The sequence below is a fragment of the Tyto alba genome, unplaced genomic scaffold (assembly GCF_018691265.1).
Source record: "Tyto alba isolate M040663 unplaced genomic scaffold, T.alba_DEE_v4.0 Super-Scaffold_5, whole genome shotgun sequence".
Taxonomy (NCBI): Eukaryota; Metazoa; Chordata; class Aves; order Strigiformes; family Tytonidae; genus Tyto; species Tyto alba.
The window spans coordinates 15485256-15506128 of NW_024881326.1; the positions used below are offsets into that span (position 1 = coordinate 15485256).

Below are 20873 nucleotides of genomic sequence, written 5' to 3' on the forward strand. Positions count from 1 at the left end.
TTAGAGGACGTTTCTTCTCTGCAGCATATGTGTGTGTCTTCTGTCTGCCTGCATACATACCAGTCATCAGAAATTTCCTTCTAATCACCAAGGAGAAATCCTTCAAGAGAGGTTAACAGTCTCTCACTAGTAGTACCCTCCAAGCTCACAAGCATGTGTTGAAGGTAGGGAGGGGAAACCACATTCTCTGTGCTTCAGTGTCTGACAACCCAGCTGAAGTGGTAACATTTCAGAGGCTTAATGTCACAAAGATCTGCTGCTTTTTCGTACCCTGAATAACACTGTGAATTCAAATATTTTTGGTTTTAGACTCAGCTTGAAGAAAGAGTCTCTAAATAAATGTCAAACCTTCACACTATGTTATAATAATATATTTTAAGATAGTTGGGGAAATAACAGATTAGAATTTCAAAGAAAACTGTTTCTCCTGTGCAAGTCCAATGTATGTTAGCCCAATTTTAACTGCATACATTTGAAAAATGTTGTTACAGTGTTTTCAGAACAGAGTATGAAAACACTCCTCCTCTTTTTTTCCTCTCTGTCTTACTATATCAAATTATATAATGCTGGAGTTCATGTAGACTGAAGAACTGAGTCTCTCGGATATTATCTTTGCAAATCGTTTACCTTTGCCATTTTACATTCTACATCTCCATGGCAAATACATCAGCCTGAAACTCAGAGTGATTATATCTAAGGTCACAGCAGGCCATTAAGGTAAACAGAAGGGAGAAAGGCAGCTGTTTCTACTCAGGCAACCACAGAAAATACAGCTGTGGGATTTCATTCAGTTTATGCAAAAGATGATTATACATTAACAAAAGAAAGAAAATGTTCTCTCCTCTCTCTATATATATAGAGGGAAGGGAATCTCCTGTTTGCTTTCCCACTTCAGGTTGTGTATGATTAATGTAACAGAAATGTTCTTGTCATGTTTTAAACTGTTGTTTAACCTCTGACTGCAATAAGAGTGCAGTTGGGAACTGGAACCATCACCTGTTCATTCTGCAGATAACTTTTAAGATAAAAATTACCCTACCACTTGGGGTCTTCTCTCCTCTTCCTCCTCTCCTTTCTTCTAATTTGAGAGAAGGCAGGCTAAACAAAGGGGATATATTGTATTATTTGCCATGACTCCTCCCTCTGTCTTTCCTTTCTTGTCTCACTGCAGTCAATTAAAAACAGCAAGAACAACTGCGTTTGACTCAGTATGAATGCAAGTGAGAAAACAAGAAACATCTAAATAATACCCTGTCAAGGGTATGGGAATGGAGAGTACATCCCCACCCCAGTCTGATTTCACATATTCAAGGTTAGCTATGGAGAGGAAGCACTAGACACACTTGACTTTCTAAAAGCTACAGAAAACCATTTTCAATTATCAGTCTGGGTTTTTTATTCTTACTATTTTCCTATACTAGGTACTTATACAGCACTACCCAAGCATTGTGCTTTGCACTCCAGAAAAAGAACACCAGATTGTTATAATACAGAAAAAGCCATATAATTCAACTTCCGAATGTGCATAGCTCTATGTTTTAGTACTTTTAGCACAGTTCCCTTTAGGGCTCAACCAATTAGGAAGGACTCAGCACACCTGACTGAAGTTTTCACCTAGTGAAAAAACACTAGTGCTTGACAACAACCTTATTAGCAATTAAGGAGGTCACATTAGTGGAAAAGAAAAGGTATACATACCACATTATCAGTAGATACTGGATTCTGGTCATCATCTTTGTGACCGATTTCTTCATTTTGAAGAGCTTCGTTTGTCTCTTCTGCAGAAATAAATTAGTTTTTCAGATTTCATGCAAAGTTGATGATGAATGAACATTAATAGTTTTTACCACTAAATATGTCACATCTGATAGATACAAAAGCAAATTCATATTATCAATGTCTATTCATAAAAAATACTGCCTTATTAAGAGAGACATCATATCACAAGTATTTCTGGCCAACGTCATGCCACTTGTTACCTGAAACAGAAAAACTATCAGTTACTCTCTTGCAACATACTAAAACCTTCTTATTTTTAGGTTCAGGTTGGAATATTTAAAAGTGATTAATAGTTTCATATCAGAGCTGTGCAGAACTTTAAAAATTAAAATAAACTACTACACAAAAAAATCCTGCATACCCTGAAATTACAGGGCACATATCAGAATGCCACCTCCTCCCTGCAGACACTGATTAGTTTTGAACCAAAAACTGATCAAGCAGATTATTTCATTCTTGTATGGCAAATGTTTGTGCCTAATGAACCTAAGCTGAGTTCTTATGTATAAGCAAAATACACACTTGAAACCAGCAAATCTTATCCTTAAATTTTGACCACAAGCACTAGATGATTCTATTAGCCCTAAATATGGCCAACATGAAAAAACAAGAAAGATAAGCCTGTTCATCCCTATGGTTAAGTATGTTTCCCAGATTTACTTTAATTCTCCACATTAATATATGGTTAAGAAGAAAATGGTTGATAGAGACAGCAAATCAGGAAATAAAACAAAACACAGAGACAAGACAGCTATGATAAAAAACTTAAACGATGTCATTAGCAGCTAGGATATTAATTGGAAATATACTCCTTCCAAGTGCTAGTAAAATTACAGAGTTCTGCAAAGAGCAGAGGTTGCATTAAAAGGGCCAAACAGTCGAGCTATCACATCTAAAGAGAAAAAGAGGCATGGTGAGTGAGTGGGCAGCAAGTGTTCATGGGGGGACAGTGAAAGAAGGCAGATAATGACCAAATGAATGTACCACTTCCACGCAAACACATGGGTAACAGGATTCAACTGGAGATGACAAACACTTGGGAAGATAGGATAATATTTAGGCCAGACTATACACAGACAGCTGATTGTTTTAAATAACTTTTCTACCAGTTAAATATCTCTAAACTGAGCAAATTTTATCTGAAGTTGTTTCAAATAAATTCAATCTGCCTCTGGTCACAAGTTCAGAGGAAGATTTCTGCTAGCAGCAAAAGCAAATGGGTTCAAATAAGAGAACTGTAAAGCAAGGAGCATGTATGATCCCATTGTTACACTTGGAAGAATGGAGGTCATGGAGTGTACACCTCAGGGACTCTGAAAAAGTCTGAAGCACCAGCCACTTGGTAATTCTGACAATCACCACTTGGATTCAATAGTAGAATGAAGCAAGTCCCTACAGCACTTCCAACTCTTTAAATATTCATCCTCAGCTAATATAAACTAGCACAGCTATAATGGCCTCCACAGAGATGTGTTCATTTACAGAAACTATGGATTCAATTAACAGACATTTAAAAAAAGTAAAGCATTATGAGAACTTTAATGCTTAATTTTGCATCAGAGTATAGCTTTTTTTTTTTTTTTAAATATTTACACACTACATTTTAAAAGCAAATGCCATCAACACTTTCACTCTTATTAGATGACTAAAAATATATTTTTCCTGTCTTTGAGAGTGTTTTTTTGTTGTTGTCATTTTGGATTTTTTATAAATTAGGACCAAAAGTTATAGCGCTGAAACATTAAAACAATCATGTTTCTGTGACTGAAAAGTACACATCATTATTAGTGGATATACTTTCCAGGAAGTTCAAAATAAGCTGCGCTGCAGCAGCGAAATCTACTCCTTTGAACTGGAGAAATTAATAGAAATAATTACTGTGGTAGAATAAAGGAACAAACGTGGGGTTCCTGGATGCTGTGGAAATCCTATAGTTTTCTTGCACTTCCATAAGCTTTGACTCTAATAATCTACTCATAGTCTTACAGCCTTATCTTGTTTTATGAAAGCCTCGTTCAATAAATGTGGTGTTATTCCTCACTTTAAGCTACAGAGACTTCAGACTCTTCCCCTGTCACCATTTTCTTTCAAGCAGATCTGACTAAATCAGTTCCTTTCACACCTCAGGCAAATCAAGGACTCTGGGATTCTGCATCTCGCTTGGCTTTCAATCACTTGACCCATTTCTTTATCATCTTATTCTCTTTACAGTAGAACATGACAAAGCTATCAAATTCATTCCTAGCAGTTCCCCATTTTTCTAGTTCTCTCCTTTAAATTGTTCAGTCAAAATGACAAGATCAAGTCTGGCACATTAAGCTGCAATAGCATGCACTAGATCAGACTTTCTTTTAGTTTAGAGAGCAAAGGCTTTATTGATCTCTTCTAATCAGAAGCACTGGGAGCAATTAGTTGAGCTTGTGAAGCTAGTGAATGTGCTGAGCAGCAGTTCATCTGCCCGAGGCCCGGAGTGCTAATGTACAAGAGGGAGAGGGAGAGATCAATTTAATGTGGTCATGCGGTTCTGGGAGGTGGAGTAAAAGGGAATTAAGTTCAAGACACTTATCACTCAAGATCATGCAATTTACTGAAAACACACAGGCACCCCATATGTACAGTCCTAAGGCTTTCTGAGTAGTCCCTTGCTACTCACTTTGATCTTTTCTGTTGGTTTGTATTTGCTTGTCAGAGATCATAAACGCACCGCAGACAGCTTAATGGCAGAAGTTCTGCTATGCTCTGGCGTACTGTGAAGCTCTTTTAGTTCAAGACCAGGTCTGACCTAATACATCTTCTGAATGTATCATCAGCATGAGGTTTGTATCAGGAAAACTGTAAGTACAGAGCTCTGGTCAGCTCAAAGTGAGCAGCTTCACATGTGTGAGTGCTTGTTTATGAAAACTGTTGGTGTGACTCAGGGTAACAGGAATGGATATTCAAGGTGGCTGTGTAGAACTGGCCAGCTACCCAGAGAGCATTTTTTAAAACCTAGCTTCCTAGGGAAGTGAGACTTGTACATTTGCACTGTCTGTCCATATCTCAGTTGCATCAGCAAATTGTGAACCTGTCAGTTAACTTCGGATGAATCTTCAAAACAGAAATCTTACGATAAAAGGTTTCTGCAAGCTTTGTGATAACAAAACCAACAAAATTCATACAGAGAGAAGTAGAAGAAAGAAACCAAACAGTACCTTCAATATAGCTGAGGTAGATAACTTGTGACTGTTAGACACTTTCAGATATTTTTGAATGTGTACAACAGAGAATCCAAAGCATGCACACTGCACAAATTTAAAAATATATGCACAGTAGTAACTGCATTTTCAAATACCTTGTGAGCTTCCTTCAGATAAGCAGATTGATACTTCATCATTCCTATCATTATCATCCCCCACTTCAGTAGCAGTTTCCTCTCCTGGATTAAGTGCTGATTTAGAAACAAATTCAGATTGATCAGAGAAATCAGCAGGACCTCCTCTAGGGGGTGGGACCTCAATCCCCATTAAACGATATTTCCGTCTTCGATTCCCAATCCAAGTCTTGCAAGAGAAATAAACATGAATGATATCAGAAACTATAAAAAAAGCAACAGGCCCACAACCAAGTGAAATTAGCATATCTATACTACAGCAACAAGAGTGTAGCTAGCAATTCAGGGAAGGTGATCATTCCCTCATATTTGACCCTCATTAAGCTGCTTCCTGGAATGCTGTGTCCAGGTTCACTCCTCCAATACAAGAGAAGAGGGAAGGTGCACAGCAAAAAGAAAAGAAGCAACAGGCACAAGTTCCAGCAAGAGAAGCTCTGGCAGGAATGAATAAAAATGAAAAAATAATGCTTTACAGCGAGGCACTGGAATGGTTTGTCTATAGGAGTCTTTGCACCTCCAACCTTGAAGGTACTCAACATTTTACTGTGCAACATCCTTAGAAACCTGACCTAACTCTGAATTCAACCCTGCTCTACATAAAGAGTAGGACTAGAATGCCCTTATAAGGTCACCCCACCTGAATTATTCAAAAAATTTAACATAAGATCTTTGATCCAGGTTCTCCCACTCTGCAACTTCCCCAAGGGGACTAAAGCAACCAATGACCCAAATGGTCCACCTGTTCTAGGATTTCCTACAGCATGGAACAAATTGTCCAAGGTGATAGCTCTACATCACTCCACTTTGATGACAGAGCATTACTTGGTAGATTTAAGTTCAGAGCAATATTACCCTTCAGACCTCTTTGGTTGGAAGGTAAGTCTTTAAGAAACATTGTTTGCAGCAAGGTATATAAGACCATACTGTAAACAGTGGTAGGGGATGAAATAAGTCCAGGACCAAGGAACCTGGAAACCCATTCATGATCAGATGGGTATGGATGCTTTGAGTTCATTTTACATCAATAAAATTTATTTTCCAAAAAAGAAAAAAAAAAAATCACATTCAACATTCTCCAAGTGGATATGCATAACTGTTAATTATTTTGCTTTCTCTGATAAAGTCTACACTAAAAATTATTAAAGACTAGAAATAAAGTTTAACACGATGTAGTAAGAATCGTCTGCAACTCTTCACCTCTTAACTCTCTCCCTCCCCTTGAGTAACTCGGGCTTTTGACTTCTCATCTAATGTCAATTCTGCTGAACAGCTTTTGTACTCCAGACATCTTGTTCCACACAAGTCAGTCCTCCACTGGCATCCAAAAATCCTTCTCAGAACCAGGAATTAATTTCTTTGCCGACTGCTAACTTCCAGGCTTCTTGACCTGGCTCTCCTCCTGCTTCCACACCATGTAAACCACAATAAATAGGAGCAACACTGACAGCACTAGTGGGGCCATCCTCATTGTTCCAGGACCTGACCACACGCTAGCCCAGGATGGACAGTGGAGTTTGGCCACCATACAGAGTGTGCTTGGTTACTATGATGACAATGTACACACAGCATGCTTGTTACTAGGTTTTGAATCATGCTTATTGCTAGAATTTCTGGATTGCTAAAAATCAAACATATCTCTGGAAAGCATGGGCAGTTCCTATTTTTGTAAACATATGATCAGGGCATTGCAAAGTGCACATCCTTTCCATAAGGTCTACATTCCAACAAAATTTACCTAACACATTAAAACATTACAGGATTTTTTTCTTTAAAGATACAGTAAATATTACTCTGACCTTATTTTAGAAATACTTGCATTGTTCCTCTTCCCCATCACACTTTAACTACAGTTCTGATATATAGCATGAGAAAGTTTAGTAAAAACCATTTTGCTTATAATACCTTGATTATCAAATAGAAAAATTAAGAAATATTAACAGCAGTCCCAACTACTAAAAATACTTTCATGCTTGTGCCAGCCTTGAAATTTTTTTTTTTAAAGTTGAATCTCTTTAGCTAAAAGATGACACATACAACACTATTTCTGGCAAATCATTTTTGTTGGGTGGTATTTGCTTTCCCAGTTTGCTGATTTTCCTCTCTGAGGAATGTAAAACAGATACATGGAGAGCTACCTAGATATTTTTGTACATTATATACAGTTGGGAAAAAAAAAAAAAAAAGGAAAAAAACCCCACACAAGTGACCTCTTCCAGACCTATGTCTCTTTTCCAAACAGTATCTTGCTATTCTTTAAATTTTCTCATAATCTTATGATGGTAATAAATAGTGCTAACAACTATAAAATTTAAAAGCAAATCTGCTTCTTTTTTACTACAAAGTTCAGCAAAAAACTGAGGCTCTTGGGAAAGATAGATCTTGTCTTTTTACATACCTCTGAAAGCAGAAAATCTTTCATTCAACATACTGAATATGTCATAGAAGGTGAACATATTTTTAAAGTGTCTCAAATTAAACTGGGAAAGAAAAGTAATAAGGTTCCATATCCTGCATGCTACATTTAACAGTGAATATTCTGGAGCAGTACAACGATGAGTGTAAGAGCAGAGTATTTCCTTTTAGGAAACTGTCTTAGTAATTCTAGTGATATCCCTAAAATATTATCTCCTTAAAAACTTCAAACACGGTCTGTAAAGTGCATGTGACCAGACTCATTAAACCTACTTACAGCAGCCAGCAATGAACTCAGCAGCAACTTCCCCAGCTTCAGCTGAGCAGACGACTGGCAGGAGTGAGGGAAGAAAGGCTAGAATCCAGGCAGAAGCAGCCAGCGTACATCTGCCCTCAGGCAGCTTCTAAGTAAGTAGACTGGCAGGGAGCCACTTAAAAAGCATGATTACAGCTCTCCAGATATTGGGGTTAGGGTGTCAACATGCTAGAAAGATTCTAGGTTGGAACCTTCAGAAATCCCACTTAAATTAAAAAATAAAGATGGAAGATTCTGAGTTGTTTTCCAATGCCTCTCTCAATCATAAGCCAGATCCAGACTAGGCCTAGAGCCCCCAACAAGAAGAACCATTAGTCAGCTGTGAAGAACGAGTGGCCTTTGTGCTGCAACTGCTGATTTTGCCACTAAACTCAGACTGAGGCAGTAGCTTCAATAATACAGCTTTCATCTGATGAGCTGCCGGGAAAGAGAAGGAGGGGTATTTAGCCTGTGGTGGGTGCTTAGGAATAGCTTTCGACCTCGTATGTATGAAAGCTTTATGTTTTATTAATAAAAAAAGTTGTAATGCATTTTTCTCATATTCCTTATATATCGCTGAGGAGTTCGATACTTGTCATCTGTCCTTCTCACATACCTAATGTCTCACTGCCAAGAAGGATATTCTGCTTTTGGATGCTATTTTGGTATGAATGAATAAAATTAGTCAAGAGAAATATAAACAAATGTGTAACTAACCACAAAAAAACTCCAAACAAATGCAATCAACAATAATTATAATGTAAGCCAAAGAAATATTGTAAGTTTAATGAGGTATTGGCCAGAGTTCACATATTTAAATGTGACATAACTTTTTTTTATTTCCCTCTTTTGGTGTCTTGGGAACATATGAAAGACATTTGAGGGTGCAAATGTGCATGATGTTCAAGTACAACCAGCAGTCACTTTGCAAGTCCACTCTCCTACAAGAAGTACAAAATCTATGGAATAAAGTTCCCTGTTCAACCTTAAAAGATCAAAACCAGTGGAACTATGCATAGTGGCAAACATATTTCCTTGTACTGGAAAAGAGATTTGATTTTTATTTTTTTTTTTTTTGTGTACTGGAGATCTTTCAAGTCAGTACTGGTCATAAGGATCAGTCATTTGTACTTCTGGAAAAGCAACATTTATCTGAACAAATAACAAATTTCCATTTAAAAAGCTATTAAAAAATAAAAATGAGGACATGTATTTAATTGAATCAAAACAAGCGATATGATATGTATAAATAAATATTTTACAGTTATATATGTTTATGTATATTTATATAAAATTATATTATTTATGTATTATATATATTTGTTGTGTGTATTATTTGATGTATACATATAATTTCTTGGCTATATATATATATATATATACATAATGCTATTTTACATATGCTACATTCAATTTTTTTACATCACAAATGGAAAAACAGTTGCTAGTTGCACACTATCTAGAATTCAAGGTACAGTGAAAGACAAAGGCAACAATGTACAAGCATTGAAAGTAGAAAGCTTTTTCCAGAAGTGTCCCTCAGCCTAACTCTTCCTGGCTGGGCCTGCAGTACAGGGTGGAGATGCTGTGGTTCCCTCATGCCTTACAGCTGACTGCACCACTGCTGTGTCCTCACTCCTTAGGGGAAGGAGACCATGCTGCACACTAACCTCCAGACATCAGTGTTTCCTACTGAAGAGAATGTGAGTTGGCAGGTAAGGAGAGAGGCTCAATACGGTGTGCCTATATAGATCCCCAAGCAAATTTAGGACAGATCTTCTAGAGCGCATGATAGAAACCAGCTGTCCTACAGCTGGGACACACACAATGGGCCTTATAGAAAGGACAATAGCAAGCACTGAAGATCATGTGTCCTGTAGCATTAATACAGCCCTTACAAACAAAAATAGTGCAGCATTGTGCAGGACCAGCCTATGTCTAATTCTTGCTACAATTCTCAAGTCTGCCATATAGAGGAACCAGAGGCAGAGGTAGGTCAGACACTGGTAACAACACCAGTTACTATGAAGAAAAGAAATCTTTTTGTTCACTCATTTGTGTATGTTCTAATACATGCTATGCCATAAAGTTGATCAGAGCCTAGTACATCTGCCCTGAAGACAAAAGCATTTCAAGCAGATGCTATTGAAAGATGTGTACAGAACTGCATACTGGCATCCTGTGTGTACCAATAAGGATGTTCTTAGAGGAACAAAGTAAGGGAGGCAAAGCATGGGGGTCGTCTTACTGTCCTGTGAATAAGGTATTTCTTATCCAGGAGTCCATTTTGAGATGCTGTCAATGGAAATAGCTTCACCTTTCAGAAAGCAAACTGAAGAGCTTGGAAGATATGAAGCAGCTTTGTTCTCTACAGAGAAAAGAGTAATTCTTTTCAGCCTCCAAAAGTACAATTTAATTTTCTGTAATTCACATGTGCTCAGGAAAACAAGCAAGTAAATAACCAGCTTAGTGTTTGATACTGAAAGTAGCTCTGATACCATTTTGATATACCAACCCAAGAGAGATCTTCACAAAAGAAAAGTTTCAAATAAGGGCTTCTAGTTCTGCTTTTGTAGCAATGTCAGAATTTTAAGAAAGCGGTGGAGAAAGAGGACGAAGGCTGAAAGGACCAGTCACAATTGTCATGCCTGTTATGAGGGAAAAGAAGACTAATCATGTTTTTGTACTGACTGCAAAGACAGTCGGACTGTTTTCTGAAGAACGGAAACACTGAGCAAATGAGACATCCACAGTTTGAGATACTGTACCAAACTTCCCAATCTCTGGAACAGATGATGTGGAATGGTTCTCAGAAATCAGGTTATCTACACCAAACCTGTACTATCTAAAGCAATCCTTCCTCAATGACACCTATAAGAATTACTACATTGAAGTGACCTAGAATTCTTCGCATTACTCTTTGCCTTCTATCACATTTCAACCTGGCTTCAAGACAGTCTTGTGAAATACTTTTTTCCTATTTTTCAGCATTTTCTTTACTATGTTTACAATGACTTTTTCCTATAAGCATTGATAAGAAATATTTTCCCTGTCTCTTTAGGAAGGCTTCTTTGTATCTTACTAGCAACATAAATAGCACTTTTTAGTGTTCTAGGATATCCCTAAAAAAATGTAACACTTCTACTTAAAAGCTTATTCAAGTCTAAAGAGAATGTCAAACAGCTCATAGTGCTACTTCTGCTGCTGATCAATAAGAATCTTACCTGAGGGCTTTTTTCTATATATAGACTGCAGAAAGAGCAAGAGAGCACTTCCCAACATGGTCATTCATTATGTAATAAATGAAATCTATTTCAAGCTTTCTCATGAAATTTTTAAAGGCTTTCATCTGTCCTATTTTTGCTTCTGCAACAAGATAAGGGAAGACTCTAGATTTCTTACCCGCACTATTTCACAGTCAACATTTAATTCTGCAGCCACAGCTTCAATTTTCTCTCTGCAGACTGAGCCCAGGCTGGTCATGCCGTTGTCCCAGTATTTCTTTAGGGTAGCTAAGTCTCGGTCACTAAATTGTGTGCGGTCCTGTAACTGTAAGATAAAAAAAATACTGTTAGATTTTAAAAAATTCTGTTTATGCTGTTCATTTAATTTCCAGAGGTCTTGCATACAGTAAAACACACGTTATACTGTCTCCATGGCTTTTCTTCTCTTTTAACTCTCCCTTGAGAATTTTTTTTTTTTTTTATCCAGGGCAGTACAGCGTTCCTTGGGATTTGCTTTAAAGGCAATGGCAGTGCTAACGCAAGTTTAAAGTGCTTCAGCTTTGTTCCAACTCCACCTGATTTTTTAAATTTGTTTTATCTTGTTCTATAAAGCCTTACTGAAAATTACTTTTTCCTCTTGTGCTGTTTACTCTCTCCACCCAATCTATGCAAATTATTCCTTAAGGCATTTCAAATTTCTCACCCTCCCCCACCTAAAGGTCTTTTATCTTACTGCAAACCACAATACATGTATAATTCAAAGGATTCTGGGTTCCTAAAGGGAATACTTTAATGTTTATTTGGTAAGCTTCAGAGTTTAAATTGGTTCCACTGTTTATTTGTGAGTTCCCTAACTCTTTGTGTACATTTATCAAAATATGTAATAGTGGATTCCTGATACAAAGAGTAACACTGAAAAACAAATCGTAGATATCCTATGACTTGAACTGTTGTGGGCATACAGTATCATTCACTAGAACTTACAAGCTTTGTCAAAAGCTTTTACCCCAAAATTTTAACTAAAATCTACAGTTTATTTATACCAATCCATGTTTGTCATCTCTCCTGCTACTTGGCGCACATAAATGCAACAATAAAGTCTGCACTAGTAAGATGTAGCCACATATGCCAAATTTGTCATATTTCAACAGTTGAATTTTGTAAGACATAATGATGATTTTAATACCTGAAATCTGGGTTTGCTCATTTAAAAACTGTTAAAAGTTACAATGGAATAACTTTAAAATGGAGTAAAAAGAAATTTTGCAGAATTAGAATCATTTTACAGTCTTGTACAGTTACCAATTCTAATTTTGTTAATCTTCAGAATATGGTAATCCTTGCAATTTTCTTCTTTTAAAAATTACTATTTCTCAAAATGTTAAAAGCACATGAGTCGCCTTAGTGTATGGCTATAAATCAGGCATATCAAAACCTCATCTCCTTAAAATAATCCCAGGTGGTCCAGTAAAAAAAAAAGTATCAGTTATATTCAAACATGGTCCATTATTAACTGCTCCCAGGCACTCAGACTTTTTCTTGGCAATCATTTCATACGTACAAGTACAGATTTAGAGAAGCTGCTTCCACCCTGCCCAGCCATTGCACAGGATGCCAGGAGCATCCCTGCAGAGCGAGGCGGGTGGGAGCCCACGGGCACGCCACGCTCGCTGCCGGGGAGCGGCTCGCCGCCCGTCCCGCACACCAAGCGCCTGTTAGCAGCCACCGCACACGAGATGCACCCCCAGAGGGCACGCTGCAGTCTATTTTAATCTAAAAGGAATCCAGTTGGCACATTTCTAGGCTGCTCTAGAATAAGCAGCAATGTGCAGTAAGTGGACTTCACCTCAAGAGTACCCTGCTGAGCAAAGCTAAATCCCTGGTGCCCATTCACCTTTAGCAGGCACTGGTTTTCCCTGTAGCCTGATCTGAGCTCCTCCTACCTACAAGTATAGTTATCTCCTGAATCACTGCAGCAATATCTCCTTTTATAGCTGTCGGCAAAATAGACTGTAAGTTCTGAAAGTGATGGGAAGAGCTGTTGCTCTACGGTCGGGAAGCAGCAGCCAAACACTGAGGGAAGGGAAGGCAGAAAGAAGCATGATAGCAACACGTAAACTACAAAGAGAAACAAGTCACTCCGGCCTATCCTGCTTTCCTGAATGCTCAGGGCAACTTCACCTTCTAAAGTATACTGAGGGGTTTTTAAACATAAATAAATAACATTCACTTTTGATTCTGGAGAGTTCACACTGACGACACTGCTGCAACAATCCACCATTCACTCAGCCTACTGCGATATGCACTTATTAGGAAAATAAAACAGAAAATTTCTTCATATTTAATATGCACAGCTTGAAGAAACCCCCTGGAATATGCTGTGGAAATTCCCCCCCTCCCCAGCAGCGTGGTGAAAGGAGAGAAGCAAAAGGAATTAGGCCTAATATTGCTGCAGACATAAGGGAGCAACTCAGTTCGTGTTGTCTTCTGTCATCTAGTTTGTTGCAACAGTCAAATTAGAACAAAAACCAAAGAAAGTCCAGCTGATAGTGGAGTAAGTTCAGCTTCCTGCTTGCCACATGATTTTCCAGTTATCTAAGAAAACGCTTCTTCTTCTTCTGAAAGAATACAGGGCAAGAATATTCACTAATAGAAAAGTTTTAGATTAGTGACACGCAGAAGGATCCCACATTAGACAAAAGACACACAATAACTGACTACAGAGTTACCAAAGGCATGGTACTGCAGGAAGGGTGAAAAGGCTGCTCAGCTTTTACTTACTAAATACGAAGATTTTAAGTGGAGAAAGCAGTGTTTAGCAAAACCACCTGGCCTTCAAAAATTTTACTTAAAAAGGCAAGTGTCATGTCTTTTCCATTTTAGGTGGATCTATGTTAATTCTGATGATCAGACAAATGCTTTAATAAAAAACTTATTAGATAAATCGCTATTCAGTGTTTTTCACCTCACAACTTCTGTACAATTTTGCTACAAGACCAGGGTTGTAGAGTCAATGCCAACAGTTTAGATCAAAGTATATGTTTCAAAGTTACAGGAACTATCCTGTAGCTACATTCCCAAAGAAGTTTTTTACAGCCACTTACTGTGGCAATGGAAAGGCCGGGGTGGGGGGGGTGGAAGAGAACTTAAAGTTTTTGTTTTACTGCCTTGACAAAAACAATCCCTAGTATTTCAGATGACAACATATATTTTTGCTCTTTGTTGCTGTTGCAGTTACTGCCATACCGCCTGCTTTATCCTTTCACTCATTCCTGAAGGGCTCGTGCAGCAGCACATGAATCACACTGATACCAATCGCAGGTCAGTGCAGGAAATGGAGAACAAGTTTTTCAGTCAACTGATATAAAAGAAAAAACATAAAACCCACAACACACACACCACATGAAAGAGTCCAGAAAGCAGGAATGGAACTGAGGGTAAACACAAGTGCGTGTGAATAGAAGGCAGTATGAAAAGTCACTTCCCCCTCAGGGTTGAGGAGAGCAGCCTCACTGAGGTGCCTGACTCAATCACCCTTGCAAACTCAGCGTGTTCTCCAATTAGTACTTCTCATCCCACTTGAGCTTTTCTACTTTGGAATCTGTACCTCATTTCTGCCATTTTTTTCCACCCAGATCAGCACTGAGTAACCTATTGAACACAGCCAAGCAGGTAGGAATTGAGCCTCTGAGAAGATGAAAGCGTTGTCTTCAGAAAGGGACATTTTAGCAGCGTGACTGTAATACAGCTGGTCAGGCTTTGCAGCAATGAAAGACAGAATCTATCAGGCTTCTGGATCTGAAATTTTACCGGTACCCCAAAAGAAAGATTCTCAAGATTTAAGGGCTCTGATTCACAAAGATGCTGCTAAAAGGGTATCAGGTTACTGCATATGGAGTGAACCACAGGAGCTGTCTGCCTGCACACTCGTGCACAGTCAGTGTGAACTGCTTTATGGTATTCTCAGCGAGCACATAGGAAGATTGTTTTACTCACTCTGCTCTCAATTGCTGTACCAACATAACAGGATCAGTCTCAACCCTTATGCTCACTAAATGCAAATAACACTTCCAGCTTGTCCAAAATTTAAATGCAGACTACCTTCGTATAATGGACTGTGTCATACGCCTTTTCATTAATTTCTTAAGGAAATCACAAACCACATTCAATAACAGGATCATCCACTTGACAAAGATTATACCTAAGTTTGACTCCTGCATTATAAGCTGCTCAAAAATTACATAAAGGTTTTACAAAAGTCAGTGACTTCTGAGAGAAAATAAAGGGTAGATTTTCTACACTGAACATATAACTACACTTCCATCAATTTAGTTAATAACTTTCTCATGCATTGTATCATCAGAGGAACTGTGGAAAGAACAGGAAAAACCCACAGTCCTACAGTCCTATAAATATCATAATATTCATGGTTATGCATCAGTTAGCATAGGGAAAAATATCAAAAGATAATATTGCAAAGCTTCATATTTAGGACAATACTTCCCACAGCTGAACACAAGCTAGTAATTCGGTTCTTATTTTTACTTCATTATAACTACTATTGTGAACACAATTCTCATTTCCTCTCTTCATATCCCCTGCTTGCTGATTTGAGGCTCAGCTTTATCCTCGGCAGTGTTAACTGTTTGCTGAATTCTTCACATTTACCAGTTATGTTGTCTGTAGTTTTAAAACCAGAGAGAAGCTTCTTCCAGCAGAAAACAGACTATCAACTCACAATGAAAAGCAATCCTTGTGAGCAAATTGAATCAGCAGTTCTGCTGAGTGCAGGGTTAAACCCTGCTTATCCCCTGACCTCTCAAGTGTAATAACAACATTCTTATAAGAGATGACCCAGTTTATTATAGACATTCCTGGCCCTCTGCCAAGCCCCTCATAATACCCACTGTGCATGCAATATTTGTGGTGCAAATCTGGTGTCTATAATTGGTATGAATAATTGCATTGCAGTAGAGTGTCCTTATCCTGCCTTTTATTAGAGCCTGCTTTTTTAGATCAGTTTTTATGCATGAGTTGAAAATGTTTCAGGCCACAGGCACAAAAGCTATACACGATCTTCAGATTATTAATAAAAGACATGTTAAAAAAGAGAAAGAACTAGACCTTTAATATAAGTGTAATAACCATTGCATTTATGCTGCAGCTGAGCACTGTATGGTGTTAACAAAAAGTTATGTTCATTTAAACTGCAGTAAAGTCATATTAAATCAACAGTTCAGTTCCAATGCTCTGTGATGGAATGTTCTAAGGTAATGGTTACTTATAGCAAACAAACCTCTGACAACAAACTTTAGTCACTACCACTCAGAAACTCTTATTATGGAGAAACAGCAAGAAATCTCAGAGGGTAATACTTTTTTTGTATATTTTAAAGGCTCTTCAGTTTAGTCAAAAGTAAGTAGGACAAACAGTAACACCGACCTCCAATACTCTCTAGCAACCACAGCATCTTATAAACTGGAGGTACTTCTTATTTTAAGTTACTCTAAATAAACACGTCCAATCTCCTTTTGAGCCAGACGAGGCTAGCTTGGTTTGGTACCTACTCTTATACTGGAACAAATGAGACCGTATCTGCTTCTCCGTACTTTTCATATTTTGAAAGCTCTGCATCACACTTCTCGACTCCCTCTGTCATTTCTTTTCAAGTCTGAAGATACAGCCCATTTGGTTGTTCACTACATGGCTGTTCTGTGCCTTTGATTGCTGTCACTGTTTCTCTGCTGTATTTTGAGAGGAATGGGGAAATCAGAAATGCACACAGCATTCAAGGTACAAACAAATCCTAGATTCTTCTACCCAAGCATAGTGTTACTTTGCTTTGTTCGCCATTCCTAATGACGTTAGCATGAAGCTCTGAACTGTGATACTACCTAAGTCTAACAGACTTTTTTTCAGAGGATTATCAATTCATATCTCAAGATCTTATTTGTACATAATAATAGCTATTTCTAAATCAATCATTCTACACCTGTTCCCTCCTTCCCATCTGCACCATTTATTATTATTCTTATTCTTCAGTTTATTATTTCTTGATTTCATTTCCCATACACAAATTCTGAAGAACTGTATTTTCTCTTAATACTACAAGCATATTTAACCTCTAGGCCAGATTACATATTCCTTCAGTTTGAGGTTTTAACCTCAGGTTTCACAACTGTCACAAAGCTGTCCCTCCTGTCAGTGATACCCAGTCTCCTGCTACAGAACCAATCCTGCTGCTTTGGCTAGAGACTGATGCTCATACACAGTGCATGTTGCCTGTGCAGCAACAGTGCAATCTGAAGGACTTTTTCAAAGAACCATACTTTCTGCAGACAGGCACACTGCATGCATTTCCACACAGTAAAGCTTTAAAGACTCCCTGCCATGCCTGATTTTCCCCAGGGAAAAAAAAAAAAAAAAATGGACAGCAGCTGGTGACCACAGCTACCAGAGTGATTCAGAGAGCTGGTATCCAGACACAGCTTTTCCCTGAGTCTTGACAGTTCCCCTCTCATCGTGTGAGCAGAAATGTGCCCACTGGAAGACATCTTCAAACTTCTTAGGACAAAGAAATGTACCTGAAGGCCCCTAGCAAAGCAAGTGACTACTGCTAGCTTCATTCAGAACAGAAGACACAGCAGCAAGCTGTAAAGCCTTCAGGCAAAAAGGTGTTTGGAAATGGACTGCAAGCCGAACAGCATCTGAAGGCACCCTTTAACTATTATTGCTAACATACTATTAGTGCAAGTGTTAGATCTATGGAAGGGAGACTTTTTGTATCTTTTCCCTCTGGTTGGGTAAGCTTTAAGTTTGCTCCAATGGAAGCAGAACTGATAAATATTTCATAGTACCACAGCTTGACAAGAGCTGTAACTGCTTCAACACTGCCAAAATTACATATATTCTGTCAACATGTGTTTCTAAACCAAACACAGCCAAGAATAGGGGAAAAAAAAAAGAAAAAAATGGAAAAAAGAGATATCAGTACAACAGAATAGTCTAGCCAACAAATGACACTCTAAACTCCAGTCATCTCACTCCATAATTTCCAAAACCAACCTCCAATCTACACAAACTGACAACTCACCCCTCTTGAGATTTTGAACTAGCTTGTTAAATAGTGAACGTTCAGTCTCAAAGTAAACTGATTTTTAGACAGTAACTATCATGATTCTTAATCTATCCATGTCTTCCTCATATTTGACTAGAAAGTCTGTTTTTCCAGTTCCTGGCCAGATATGAAATAGTTTCAGCCTACAGAATCACAGCATACAATAAGCCTAGGTGATTTGCAGAACTTAGGTGCAGCATGCAATATAATAAAAAGATGTATTTTGTCTGAAATGATGATAAGACTTGCCTTCCCTTTGTATTAACTGAAGGGTTGCTATTGGGAGTAGTGAAGAGGTGTTGTTCACAGCAAGAAGGTTATGACATGCTATGTGTGTTATTATCATCTAATGTAAACATTAACAAAGTGAAATACCTTGAGATATGTGGTGAAATATTTCACAGAAGGAGAAAAACATTAACCAGTTATTCAAATGACATAGCAGGTATGAAAAAGGATGGTGTTCACAATTCAGTCCTGTGGAGACCTTGAGGCTGGCTCGTCTGTCCCTTGCTGAAGATTATCTCACTCAGACATGCTCTGACAAACTTGACTAAAACGGTTTTCTTCCCTCTGCCCTTCTAGGAGAGGAGAGGAATGTGAACAGGTGAAGAGAACTTCACAAGTTAATGTTGGTATAGGTTTAAAACAAAAGGTACAACTGAGGTGCACTTTAACTTTAGGTAGCTTTAATCCCTACGGGTACTCATTTTACTTTAAAAAACACTCTAAGACATTTTTCCTCCAGCCCATGTAGGCTTACGGTGGCAGCCGATAGTTTTCATGAGACTTTTGGACCAATGTGATATTTTCTTTAGTAGTTATATTGATTTATCTCCCCTCTCCAGTCTCCTGCACACAATCCAGCTGGCTTCCCCATGCCCACAGATGTGCCAGTACAACTGGTGGCAGGTATCACACAGACCTGGGGTGAAACCAGCTCATTTACCTGATTCAAAGTGCCTCTACTGTACTCTTCCTGTGATATGCAGGACTCTGAGGGGAATGCTTTAATGTCACTATCTCCAGAATTGTATTCAAATAGGCAGTGTTGAAAAAGCAATTTAAATATAAAAATTTAGCACAGGAACTCTACTCATTTCAGGTATTGCCCGTCCCCCTCTCCCCCCCAAAATGTGTCAGACTGAGGCCAAAAACTTCAGGCTGAAGATCTAGGCAGATTCAGCTAACCTACCTATGGCAGAGATTCCACAAAAGCACAGAAGTATGCTGTTCAAGAAGGTATCAAAGCCATTACTACAATGCAGTGTTGCTCCAGGTAGGTGGAAAATACAAGATCAGCTCCCCTGTGAGTTCCTCCACTGAGGACAGCATTCTACTGAAGCCTCACATGAACTAGCCCAAACATTAACATGGAAGACAACTTAAGTTTCAATTAAAATCCCATCCAAAATACACACGCTACATACCATGTGATTTACTATGCCTGCTTCTGAAGGGTGATGGGCGGAAATAATTCTAAAACCTTAATCTGCTAGTTTAATGACTTTGTGTTTCAGACTTGATATTAAGATCATTAGAACTGTTTCTAGTTAGAAATTAAAAAAAAAAAAAGAAAAAGAAGCAAAACCAAACGCACACTTTCCACCAAAAAAAAACCTTCACAACTAAGCCAGGCACAGCTTACCTAGAGTCAACATCTATGTGACAAATGTTTTCCATAGTTAGTACCCCAAGGTATATCTACCATAAACACTAAACATTATGCTAAGACATTAGATGACACATAACTTAAGCACAGTTAGTATACTCAAGATTTAAATTTGAGGACAAAAGTGGATATACTGGTTTAAGAGGGGGGGGAAGTATATCCACTGCTATATTTGAATCCTTGTTATCCTTCCACCACCCTGTGAAAAACTGAAAATCAGTGCATTCATAAAGGCCAAGGCATTGCACATGCACCATGACAGAATACAGAACTCTAATTTCCAAAGACATTCTCATGAATAACCGAGAGGGTGATATTTCTAGCCTAATATTCATTAACAGCCAGGATTACATCATTTTACAGCATAGCTGAGAAGACTAGAAAGAGTTTCTGCAGAACTGCACAGTTTTTATTTCTCTTGATACAGTTGAAGGACAGGGCAAGGAAAACAAAACATCAAGGCAAAAGATTAAAAATTCAGAGCATCTAAAAGATGATCTTCTCTAATTTAAACAACATACAGATTAGCCTTTTTACTGTTTGAATGGCAGTAATTGCCATAATCGCAGTTCTACAACTCTATTCATTCTATTTCTATTCCCTCACACTCTTTCTTCAAAAGAATTTCACATTTGAAACTGAAGTTTCCTAAGAAGCAAGAGCTTTTTCCCTCTTGTTGTTGTCTTACACCTGTGTGCATACAGCAGTTTTAGTGCGACAACTCCTCAACCTGTCTCCTTAAGAAGGCTAATTGTGCATTCACACTGGAGAAAGTACATCCACAAATCTGGAAACAGAAGTTGTCAAACTGGACTGTATTAACCAAAAGGTTTTATCCATTTTATTAATTAAAAAAGACACAGGAATAAAGGTCTAACGAAAAAGAATTCCCTAATAACCATCCTTAATAAACAGGCACTTCTACATCCTTCAAGGTTTTAAACTTCTTGCAGAAATTTCTTCTACAGATTTTATCAGATATCTAGCATGATCAGAATGCCTCA

The 20873-nt window shown here is 38.1% G+C and overlaps 1 protein-coding gene across 5 annotated transcripts in view; it reads right to left on the reverse strand.

Annotated features, from left to right (window-relative positions):
* The window catches only part of HDX (highly divergent homeobox), a 55525-nt gene that overhangs the window by 12049 nt on the left and 22603 nt on the right, over positions 1-20873 (reverse strand). For 3 of the 5 annotated variants that reach the window (XM_042807355.1, XM_042807354.1, XM_032982747.2), the window contains 3 exons: positions 11259-11405; positions 5111-5318; positions 1699-1778 (listed from right to left, as the gene is read on the reverse strand). In XM_042807355.1, coding sequence (XP_042663289.1) covers positions 1699-1778; positions 5111-5318; positions 11259-11405 — 435 coding nt within the window. Of the gene's footprint in view, positions 1-1039; positions 1099-1698; positions 1779-5110; positions 5319-11258; positions 11406-20873 lie in introns of all 5 variants that reach the window. The other 2 variants (XR_006166980.1, XM_042807356.1) reach the window with 2 other exon arrangements.